Source organism: Narcine bancroftii, chromosome 3 (assembly GCF_036971445.1).
Source record: "Narcine bancroftii isolate sNarBan1 chromosome 3, sNarBan1.hap1, whole genome shotgun sequence".
Classification (NCBI taxonomy): Eukaryota; Metazoa; Chordata; class Chondrichthyes; order Torpediniformes; family Narcinidae; genus Narcine; species Narcine bancroftii.
Genome location: NC_091471.1, coordinates 133,816,002 through 133,828,772, shown reverse-complemented (window position 1 = coordinate 133,828,772; position 12,771 = coordinate 133,816,002). Strand labels below are relative to the sequence as shown.

At 35.6% G+C, this 12,771-nt stretch overlaps 1 protein-coding gene across 6 annotated transcripts in view; it reads right to left on the bottom strand.

The window, feature by feature from the left end:
* The window catches only part of kiaa1109 (KIAA1109 ortholog), a 479,529-nt gene that overhangs the window by 141,753 nt on the left and 325,005 nt on the right, over positions 1–12,771 (bottom strand). For all 6 annotated transcript variants that reach the window (XM_069925175.1, XM_069925178.1, XM_069925177.1 and 3 more), the window contains one exon: positions 7,498–7,591. In XM_069925175.1, the coding sequence (XP_069781276.1) occupies positions 7,498–7,591 (94 nt within the window). The remainder of the gene's footprint in view (positions 1–7,497; positions 7,592–12,771) is intronic.

Here is a 12,771-nt window from a genome sequence, read left to right as displayed (position 1 = left end):
TCGTTATTTCATCCTTAATGGCAGCTTCAAGCATTTTCCCGACTACAGACATTAAGCTAACTGGCCGATAGTTACCTGTCTTCTGCCTATGTCCATTTTTAAAAAGTGGCGTGAAATTTGCTGTCTTCCAATCTGCTGGGACCTGCCTAGAGTCCAGAGAATTTTGGTAAATGACTACCAGCACATCAACTCCTGCCATTTCCTTCAGTACCTTGGGATTTGTTCGCTTTCAGTCCCATTAGTTTGCTTATCACTACCTCTTTTTTACAAGGTCCTCACCTCCCTTCACATCCCTATCGCCACTCTTTGCATGACCACCATGAAATATTTTTCAATGTCTTGGCCATTTCCTCATTACTACTATCAATCTCTCTTTCTCATCTTCCAAGGGACCTATGCTGACTTTTGCCACCTTCTTCAGTTTGATATATTTATAAATGTTTTGCTATCTGTTTTTTTATTTTGTGCTAATTACTTTCATAATCCTTCTTACCTTTCCTTATTTCCAGTTTAGTTATCCTTTGTTGCCTTTTAAAGTTTTCCCAATCCTTCAGTTTCCCTCTACTCTTGTATACTTTTATTTCCTTAGTTAACCAAAGCTGACACTTCCCTTTCTTACTGGCCTTAATTTTAAAAGGAATATATTTTTGTTGAGCATTGTGAAAAATCTCTTTGAAAGTCTTCCAGTGTTCCTTAACTGTTCTGCTGACTAGCCTGTGCTCCCAGTCCACGCTGACCAATTCCTCCCTCATCCTGATGTAGTCTTCCCTGTTCAAGTATTATGCACTAGTTTTAGATCTAACTATTGCACCCTCTATGTGTATGAGTAATTCAATCAGACTATGATCACTTTTTCCAAGAGGGTCCTTAACTACTAGATGGTTAATTTTACCTATCTCATTGCACAATACCAAATCTAAAATAGCATTCTCCCTTGAAAATGCTCCTCAAGAAAGCTATCTATGAAGTCATCCTCCACACTTCTTCAACCAACTTGATTTTCGCAATCTACGTGGAAGTTAAAGTCCCCTATGACAACTGCCATTCTGTTCTTACATGCCTCAGTTATCTTTCAGTTAATTGACTGTGACAGTGTGCTATTGTTATTTGGTGGGCGATAGATAGCTCCCATCAGCGATTTTTTTTCCCCTTACTATTCTTAATCTTTTCCCAGGTCTCAACATTCATAGACAATTTGTGTGGACTCTTATCATTCTTTTCCACTCAGTAGTTTAGGAAGGGATGGGAGGGAGAAGAGGAGGTACAAAAGGATATAGATTGTGTCAGAAGTAACTTGTTGTATGTCAAGAGTCTCTATCTTTTGTACCAAATCAGCAAAAGGTGAACATTAATTACTTTCAATAATCTATTAATCAGAGCAACATTAAGGGAGGCAAGACTGATTTGGATCTTGGACTTGGAGCAACAAATCTGAGATGGTGAAATTGTGGCCAGTCGCCAACACGATCATGTCTGACATAGATGTCCTTAACTGAGACAATTACCAAAGAACAATTCTCATGTGTACATAATACATAATCCTTCACTAGGGATTTCTTCCTCACCAATGACACTAATCAGGTTGAGTAATCCTTACTTTTCTATTGCAATAGAAAGGGGTGCCTTTAAATAAATCTATATCTCTTGGTGATACCCATATTGTATACCTTTCTCACAGGTGTGCTTGAGGCTCTCTACTGGAATATGAAAGATAGTACTATTACAAGCTCACATTTTATTTAATGACTACCAATTGAAGGATTAGTGCAAGATCCAACCATTCACAGCTTGTGGTGAGATGGAGAGGCATCATTAAGTATTGACTATAAACAAAGTGATGCTCTGGAAGAAAAAGAACAATGGTTGTTTAACCAGGAAAACAGGTGGGAAGTGAGTCATGTAAGTGGAACACTTAAAGAAAGTCATGTGTTTGGGACCCTTAAAGAAACAGGACTTCTACTGATTCTCCTTGTAAGGGGAATTATTGAACTACCATGACCATTGTAATGGTATTTTTTGATTTATGTGGGTAAAAGGAGCAGGAGAATTCCTGCATTGGATAATAACCATTGTGACCTGTGCCTGTGTTTTGGAAGCATTGTGGAAGTCACATGTTTCATTTCCCCTATGCAAGGAAGAGGGGAGTTGTGACAACCATTCATATGAAAGGACATTTTTCTAGATGCAATTCAACAAAGATTCATGAGTTTTCAGCAGTCTGGTCATTCAGTCTCTTGCCTCCTTTGTGATTACTTCTGACATCAATTTAAAAGTTCTGAGTTTCAACACAGGATTTCTAAGACATAACCTTGGAATGACTTTCCAGAATTGTGCCTAAGCTGTATTGGTTTGGGTATTTCACACACTCACCAACACACACATAAGCATATTTGCACATCGTTGGGGTTAAGCTAGCTAAGTTGTTATATTATTAGTACTTATTAATAAATATAGTGTCTTATTGTTTTTCTTTTAAGAGTCTCTTGGTGAATTTCTATCGTTGCTGGTCTGCAGCGTAACAGTACCAACATAAAATGTATCCTTACTGGAATCAAGTAGATAATTTGTTCCTATCAAATCCCAAAGGCAGAAGGAAATTGTTTTCCTGCTCATTGCATCACATACCCAATCTGGAACCTGGTGAACACCCAACTGTAGGAGGTTAGTCCCAAGCTCACCCAAGAGCAATTCCAAATCTCTACATCTTGCAGACCTTAGCTCTATGTTGTTTTTGGGATATATTTGACAGGCAGGATATTATTTGGTTCACTCTTTGCTGCATGGGTTCAAGGAACTTGACTGTCTCTGTGACCAGGGAGGCAGATTTTTTGGCCCATCATCTCTGAGATCATCATAACTTAGCCCATCATAGTTTTTATTTTCCCCTGTAATTCCCACAACTGGCTTTAAATGTTCTGATGTTTAAGATGTCCACTGTTCCAACTCCTGAAGCATATCCAATTCTTGCTTACTCCAAAATTCCTGGTGTACTCTAAGACTTACTCGACTTTTGTTGCCTAAGAATATGTTTAAAATACCTCTAAGGAAATTTGGGCACCAGCAGGGACTTTTAGGTTAGTCATCTGCCTCCACATTGGTATAAAAACAATAGATTTCTAACTCTCTTCCATTTCTATCCCTTTCCATTGAGTGGGTTGGTCCATTTCATCACATTCAACTGGGAGACCTACAGGCAGTAGTATGCAAGGTAGAAGCAGCCTCTGTCTCCTATATGCCCTTTCCTTAGACAAATTCATGCGCCTTGAACTCCCCTGCAATTTGTCGCATTTCACCCCAAGGAAAGCAGCATTTCTTTGTTTTGATTATCTACTTTTACTGACTTTTCTCTCTCGGTTATTGATTTAAATTGAAGTTGGACAGACAGCCCAAAGTTATTCCATTTTACCACAAGGGATGTACTTCCACTACACGCTGTACACATAATCGTGCACTTAACAATAAGACACCTGTTGACAATTTCTGTTTAATCATTTCTCTATTCTGGACAATTAGAATAATGTTCTTTATTCTGCTCATTTAGAATAGTGACTGTATTGTTATTATCATACTCAGGTTCATCTAACAGTAATGCTGAATCTCTGAGGTGAAAACTAAATGACAACTGGTGAAACAAGCATGAATGCTTTGAGAACTTGTTTCAGGCAATGAACACATTATGAAGAGTTAGCAAAGGCAGCAACCAATTTAGTCGACTTGGGGAAGGTCTCAACAGGTCCCTACTCAAGATGGCACCAAAGTATTGATAATAATATCTGCAAGTTTTGCCTTAGCTTTTCCAGTTGAGCTCATGTAATTTTTCAGCAGCAAGTGTTATGTTCATGGCTATGTTCTATTATATTCTTGTCTTGCCCCATTTCAAACTATCCCACCTAAATGGCACTAAGCATGATACAGGTTAGATGCAAAAGAAATACAAACAAGAAAAAAGTCACAAAATGTATTTCCTAGCTTTTGAAACTGAAACGCCCCTGACATTTGGGCTCAAAGACCATCGGTTCATCTGCACGTTTTGCTCTTGGGCATAGTCACACAAGAACTGCATATTGCAGTCTTGAAGAAATTTAAACTTGTATCGGAAAGTTTTTTAGAAATTCCCTCCACTCCTTACATGACAGAAAATGTTGAAGGCCAATTTTCATTAAACTTCGCCATCATTTAGCATGAGCTGCTGTTGTTGTTCCAATGGGAGGAAAGTGACTGAACTCAGTGTTTATCACTCTGGCCAGCGAAATTTCAATGCAACCAATGAAATAACATCCAAAATTAATGGGGAATAGAAAACTTCAAGATTTTTATGACCTTTGAAGTCCAATTAATGTTTTATATTAATACCCACCTTGCAAAATTTTGAACACAACAGTTTAAAGCTTTAAAATAATATTTTAAAGTAACAGTGTATGAGACAATGTCCTATTACAGGACGACAGCAATACCATTGGATCAGGAAAGATCACTTGTCATCAGAAGTTATTAATAAAACAAGATTAATGTTACTTTCAATTTTAACTGCTTGTGACTGTGAAATCTTTTCACTCTGCTTGGATGTGACGTGCAGATTTGAAATAATTTGAAAGGGTCTAAAATACTTACAATTGGTTGCCAACAAGTTTGTTGGTATTCTATTTATGTTGAACAAATTAACGTATGTAATTCTGAATCTACCACTACCAGTTATTTTTTTAAACTGCTTCTTTGTATTTAACATCAATCATAGTTAATTGTGTGCCTTCTTGCCTTTGAATGAGAAAAGCAAGTGTTCATGCTGAACACTAGTCTTGAATACAAAACCTAGGTTAACAACACAATATAGTCACCTTGGTCTTTTAGTTTTAAGTTTTCACTTTCTTATTGGCATGAATAGTGTCATGGATGGACCAAATAGGCTGACGTGGGCTAGACAGAGTGGTCATACCATTGACAAGTCTTAGACATCTTTGCAGTGCTCCATCCAGCAGGTGTTGAAATTCTTTCTATCTTTGTCCAGTACCTTGGATATTCGAGGTTGGTGGCCTGAACAGCACTGAAGAATCTACATATCATGACTTTTATCAAGTTACTGAGCTTCCTGCACTCTTTCTGTTGGTCCTTGGCTTTCAGGAATCTGTTGATTTGCTTATACTGCATACCTTTTAGGAATGATGAAGCTTCCAATGCAGGAATGAGGAAAATTTAGGGTTAATTATGTCCTCAATATTCTGACCATTCACATTACACTAGTCCTAGTTCTACTTGGTAGAACAGGCGAGAGTCTCTTCAAATGGCTCAGTTATCGTGTCCTTCAGCTCCTATTGTCTGGAAGTTGAAAGGTTGACTTTGAGGCACTCTCTGAGAAGAACCATCCTTATGGGATCCAAACAGCTTTACCATCAATCTCCTTGCAGCAGCATTTGTGTTGGTGCTGATGTTTTGGGGCCAGTTGATAAAGCAAATGGGCAGCAGACAGTCCAGCAGCTATTGATATCCATAATGGCACAGTAACCATCTTTGCAGTCCCTCGCTCAGATGATTATATAGTCAGGAAGGTACCAGGGCTTGTTCTGATCATTACTTTTATGCTTATCCCTTTTCAAGTTCATTGTCTCATTGTTCATCTAGGAAGAGGAAGAGCTTCAGAGCATCCCAGTGATACTATAATTGTGACTACACTTATGGAAGGAGATAATTGGAGTAACTGTGAAGAGCTCTGCTATCATCAACCACAAAGAAATTAATTGCCTGGTTATCCTCAACTATCTCCTCCCATTCCCCATCAGCCATGTTGATGCTTCACAAATCTCAACAGAGCCAATCTCAGTGAAGATTTGCATCAAACAATGGCTTTCTGGTGCTCAACACAACTTTATCATCACAATTTCCAACTTGGGTATTCTGCAAACCTTCAAAACTAAAATCAGTCACTCCGAATCTGCAGAGAGGATGTGGAAGCAAGTAATCCTTGATCTTGAGGGACTGCTTAAGAAGAAATAAAAGTGACAAAGTGCTGCAGATTTGTCTGATGAAATTAAGCTACTCTCTCAGGTGCGCATTAAGAATTTGATGACACTTATGAGTTAAACAGTGCCAGTCAATATTTATCCCTCCCGTATATCAAAGCAGATTATCCAATGATTCACATATTTCTATTTGTCGTTGCTTGCAAAACTCCAAGTGACAACGACACTTCCATAATGATAGCCACGGACAATTGAAAATATAAATAATAAATATAAAACACTTTGGAACATCTAAGCTGTAAAGAGGCCTTTTAAGTTATTCTTTTGCAGCTCTGCAAATTACAATTTTGTACAATGAAGATCAAGTGAAACTAAACGTTAAGGTATCTTAACCATGACATCAATGCAATTCTAGAATTAAAATTGTAGTTTCATAAAAATATTCTATTTACCTTAAAGTATTTTAAACACTGCATTTAATGTTTTGCTTTTTCAAATACACATCCTATTTAATAATATCCGGGAAAAAGCTATTTAATTTTCTGCTTTAGTGGCCTATCCTGGGTCATGCTTTTCATGCTCCAGTTTTGCCACAATCTCCCACTGAAAACCCAGCTCTCAGTACTTCAGCATGACTGGGTGCATAATAAGAGGATATTGCAAGGCAGACAGCTTATGCATTTCACAGAATAACTCTGGCAACCATTGAGGTCCTAGTAGTCAAACTGTCCGTATATTTAAATATTTAACATACTTGACTTTCTTAAACATTTAATAACCTGGAATATGTTTAAAAATAGTTTCCCCATTAAATATTTAATCAGGAACACTCGTACAGTAAAGAAAAATTTAAAAAGTTAAAAAAAATTCCTTACAGAACCACTTAATGAGTTTAATTTAAAAACAACTATTTAAAGTACCAATGAAGGGGCTAATACACAAAATAGAGAAAGCTGCATGACACAGAAATAAGCGTGATTTAGTTGGCAATTTCCTTCACTACTTTAATGTGGAAGAAATTTTATGAAGATTGACACTGTCACTAATACAACTGACACCAAATCTTTGTAAGAAATTTCACACTGACAGCTTTGACATTGACACTAAGTTGGCAAACAGTTTGTTTTAATACAGCATCTGTTCAGCAAGATATCATTTAGCAGTTAAGCTGTAACCACAGTAAAGAATGCTAACTGTGGTATTTGATGCAATCTTCAAATCATACAAGATGAAACTAAGATTTTAACAGGAAAAAAATTGTTAGGAAGGTTTTGATGTAGTTTTCAATGAGTTTATTCCATGATTGAAACTTATTTTCTGGAACAATTTCATTGATATTTAGTGCCAGGCATATATTTTTCTGCATTTACAAATCGAACTGGATGGATTTTTACCACAATATCTGAGGTACACATCTAATAAAATCTGGTACCCAAATTTCTGACTCCATCCCTCCCCACCACCACTGTCTTTCTTCACAACTTTGCAATGTTGTATTTTGTTTAAACACTTAGAAACAAATCCAAAGAACTGCTTTACTCACTGAATATTTGGTGTAATCCCTTCCAGTAAGACTATGTTTACACCACCTATGTGAGCAGTCGCACAGGTTTCAGTCATTTTTTGGTGTAAAATGTCTGAAATAAAAACAAAAGCAAAACATGAACAAATTATCAAGTGAAACTTAACAAATCAATATTTGATTAAACTGTCTTTCTCTTTTTTAAACTTTATTTATTCATTCAAGAAACAATATATGACATATACAGCAATTAAAAATGAACATGAACATTTTTTTTTATAAAGAAAAAGATCCCCTCCCTTCAGCCAACTCTCCTAAGGAGAGCCATAAGAAAAAAGAAAGAATATTAAAAAAAAGTTAAATATACATATTAAAATCTAATTAATATAAATTGAAATGTAAATATTCTGAGTATAACAGCCACTTATTAATAAAAAAATATAATTATCATGCAATACATATGTAATTTTTTCCATTATTAAACAATATTTCATCACATTATGCCATCTATTAATATCAATCATATTTGTATCTTTCCACGTACTAGCAATACATTTTTTTGCTACGGATAAAGCTAAATATACAAAAGCAAGCTGAAACTTATCTAATCCCAATCCTTTCAGAGGTTGCAAACTACCCAATAAAAATACGTTGGATCTAAAACTATTTTAATCTTATACAGATATTCTAAAAACGATTGAATTTTCTTCCAAAAAGATTGCATATATATACATGACCAAACAGCATGAAAAAAAAGTTCCAACCGTATCACCACATCTAAAACACAAATCTGATTCATTAAAACATATTTTTTTAATTTGTCAGGTGTCAAACATAATTGATGTAAAAAATTGTAATTCATAATTGCATAACATGCATTTATCAATCTAGTTACACTATCATAACAGATATCTAACCAATCCTCTTCAAAAAAAGTAAAACCAATATCCGCTTCCCATTTAATTTTAGATCTATCCCAATCCTTTTTATCCATACCATCCTGTAATATTTGATACATAAATGAAATATAACCCTTCTCTGGTACCTTCATAAGAAAAGTCTCAAATTTAGTCATTTTAGGTAAAATCATATCTCTACCAAACATACATTTTACCAAAGGTCGAATTTGATGATAAAGAAATAAATAATTCTTATCAATACCAAAATCTTCGCTCATCTGATTAAAAGATAAAAACTTACCCTCTTTAAAACAATCTCCCAAATTTTTCACACCTTTAAATCTCCAATGCAATAAACTTTGATTATGTATTGAAAAAGAAATAAGTTGATTATTATACAATGGAGTAAAGGCCAATAATTTACCCCTAGAGCCTATCATTTTATTTTTTTTTATCCATAACTTCATTAAATGTTTTAGTATAGGCACATGATATTGTTGTTACAAATTTATATTCCATCGAAACAAAAATTGATGTATTTCAAATTCATAAATACTTGACATCCCAATTTTAGCCCAACTAGGAGGCCATACCAAATCCATCAATGAACTAATAAATTTAAGGTGGTCTGCCTCATAATAATTTTGAAAATGTGGTAAACGTAATTCCCCTAACTCATATTTCCAAGTTAATTTATTCAAAGCTACTCTCGAAAATTTACTCCTCCATAAAAACTCCCTAACCATTTTATTTAAATCTCGAAAAAAAATTTTATCAAGTAAATACGGAATAGATTGAAACAAATATTGTTTACGTGGAAAGATATTAATCTTAATTGTATTTATCCTTCTCATTAAATTAATAGGTAAATCTTTCCATTTAATCAAATCAGTTTTAATCTTTTTCATTAACGGAGCATAATTTAATTTAAATAAAGATTGATCATTAACATTCAAAATTATACCCAGATATTTAATTTGATCAGTCCACTTCAAATTAATAATATTCTTATAAACTGAATAATCTCCTTCACTTACCGGTAATATTTCACTTTTTCCCCAATTAACTTTATATCCAGAAAGACATCCATATTGTATTAAACATTCCTTCAAATGCAAAAGTGACTGAGCTGGATTTGTTAAATACACCAATATGTCATCAGCAAATAAATTAATTTTATACTCCTCATCTAAAACTTTCATACCTTGTATCTGTGTATTTTGTCTTATTAACTGTGCTAAAGGTTCAATCACTAATGCAAACAAAGCTGGTGATAAAGGACAACCTTGACGAGTTGAATGAGTTAACTTAAAAGATTCTGAAATCAAACCATTCGTCAATACTCTAGCTACCGGTTTACTATATAAAGCCCTAATCCAACCAATAAAAGAAGGACCAAACTTAAATTTCTCCAAAATTTTAAACAAAAAATTCCATTCAACTCTATCAAATGCTTTTTCTGCATCTAAGGATATCACCATCGGATGATCTAAAGAGATTATCGAAATCTATTAATCAAACTAATCACTCGCAAAATATTATCTGAAGCATATCTATTCTTTATAAAACCTGTTTGATCAATATGAATCAAATTTGGTAAAAATTTAGCCAATCTATTCGCTAATACTTTAGCTATTATTTTATAATCTACATTTAACAATGAAATTGGTCTATATGAAGATACCTTCAAAGGAGCTCTATCTTTTTTAGGAATTACTGTAATTAAAGCACTAGAACAAGACTCAGGTAAATCATAGTGTTCTCCAACTTGACATAATATATCCCCAAACACTGTAGATAAATCATCATAAAAATTTTTTTATAAAATTCAACCGAAAATCCATCATCAGGCGATTTACCATTTGGCATTTCCAGCATAGCCATTTTAATTTCCGAATCAGTAAATGGTTTTTCTAACTCCTGTATATCTCCATCCTCTAATATCGGTAAGTTCACGGACAAGTTTCTCTTGTGTCTTGGTGTGAGCTTGCAGGCGCCTCAGATTGAAGAGACTGCCATCCGTGCGGTACCGGATGTAAACAGCGTCTTCATTGTTGGGGTCTTTCATGGCTTGGTTCAGCATCATGCTGAAGAAGAATGAAAGAAGGTTGGTGCGAGAACACAGCCTTGCTTCACGCCATTGTTAATGGAGAAGGGTTCAGAGAGCTCATTTCTGTATCTGACCCGACCTTGTTGGTTTTCGTGCAGTTGGATAATCATGTTGAGGAACTTTGGGGGACATCCGATGCGCTCTAGTATTTGCCAAAGCCCTTTCCTGCTCACGGTGTCGAAGGCTTTGGTGAGGTCAACAAAGGTGATGTAGAGTCCTTTGTTTTGTTCTCTGCACTTTTCTTGGAGCTGTCTGAGGGCAAAGACCATGTCAGTGGTTCCTCTGTTTGCGCGAAAGCCGCACTGTGATTCTGGGAGAATATTCTCGGCGACACTAGGTATTATTCTATTTAGTAGAATCCTAGCGAAGATTTTGCCTGCAATGGAGAGCAACGTGATACAGAGCCGTTGTCATACCCACACTCCTGTTCGGCTCCGAATCATGGGTCCTCTACCGGCACCACCTACGGCTCCTAGAACGCTCCCACCAGCGTTGTCTCGTCTCCGCTCCATCCTCAACATCCATTGGAGCGCTTACACCCCTAACGTCGAAGTACTCGAGATGGCAGAGGTCGACAGCATCGAGTCCACGCTGCTGAAGATCCAGCTGCGCTGGATGGGTCACGTCTCCAGAATGGAGGACCATCGCCTTCCCAAGATCGTGTTATATGGCGAGCTCTCCACTGGCCACCGTGACAGAGGTGCACCAAAGAAAAGGTACAAGGACTGCCTAAAGAAATCTCTTGGTGCCTGCCACATTGACCACCGCCAGTGGGCTGATAACGCCTCAAACCGTGCATCTTTGCGCCTCACAGTTTGGCGGGCAGCAACCTCCTTTGAAGAAGACCGCAGAGCCCACCTCACTGACAAAAGGCAAAGGAGGAAAAACCCAACACCCAACCCCAACCAACCAATTTTCCCCTGCAACCGCTGCAATCGTGTCTGCCTGTCCCGCATCGGACTTGTCAGCCACAAACGAGCCTGCAGCTGACGTGGACTTTTACCCCCTCCATAAATCTTCGTCCGCGAAGCCAAGCCAAAAAAAAAAATATCGGTAAATTCAACTCTGATTTTAAAAAAATTAATCGATCCAGTTTCCTGTTTTCCTTCAGATGTATATAACTTTTTATAAAATGAATAAAATTCATCATTTATCTCACGAGGTTTATAAGTAATAAGAGAATTCCGTCTAACAGCATTAATAGTCCTCGATATCTGTTCTTTCTTTAATTGCCATGCCAATACCTTGTGTGCTTTCTGTCCCCATTCGTAATACCATTGTTTAGTCCTATTAATCACACATTCAAATTGATAAGATTGCAAGGTATTATATTTCAATTTCAGCCTAGATAATTCTATTTTCTGATCTTCTGTAACATCTTTCTGAAATTCCTTTTCTAACTCACCGACCTCTCTAATTCAAGACTCTGGTTTAATTGATTCTTTTTTATTTTAGAAGTTTAACTAATTATTTGTCCTCTCAAATAGGCTTTCATAGCATCCCATGATACAAACTTACTTTGAACAGATTTAGAATTTTCTTTCAAATAAAAATTAATTTGTTTTTTCAAAAAATCAATAAATTCCATATTTTTAACAACATTGTATTAAATCCTCAACGATAAGCTATTTGAATTTTCTCATAAGTTTCATATGTAAAATATAACAGAGAATGATCTGAAATCACCCTACTTTTATATTCCGCATGTTGTATTTTCCCTTGTAAATGTGCCGATACTAAAAAGAAGTCAATTCTTGAAAACGATTCATGTCAAGATGAATAAAAGGAAAAATCTTTCTCTGTCTGATTAAGACATCTCCAAATATCTACTAAATTAAGATCTTTCATCAACATTTGGACCTGGATTGCCATCTTGGATTTTTTAACTTTCTTCGGACATTTATCTAAAGGTTCCAAAACACAATAAAAATCACCACCAACTAAAATATTATCATTAGCTTGACCCAAACATAAAAATGCATCCGAAATAAATACTTCATCATCTGCATTTGGAACATAAATATGAAATAAAGTCCAAAATTCATTAAAGATCTTAAAAATTAAATTTAAGAATACATCCTTCCTATTCCTCCATTGATTGTAATTCAAAAGATAAATTTTTATGTATCAAAATTGCTACCCCTTTAGCTCTAGAATTAAATGAAGAAAAATATACATGCCCAACCCAATTCCTTTTTAATTTCACACTTTCCTTCACATTCAAATGTGTTTCTTGTAAAAAGGCAATATCAATTTTCATTTTCTCAATGTACACCAAGACTTGCT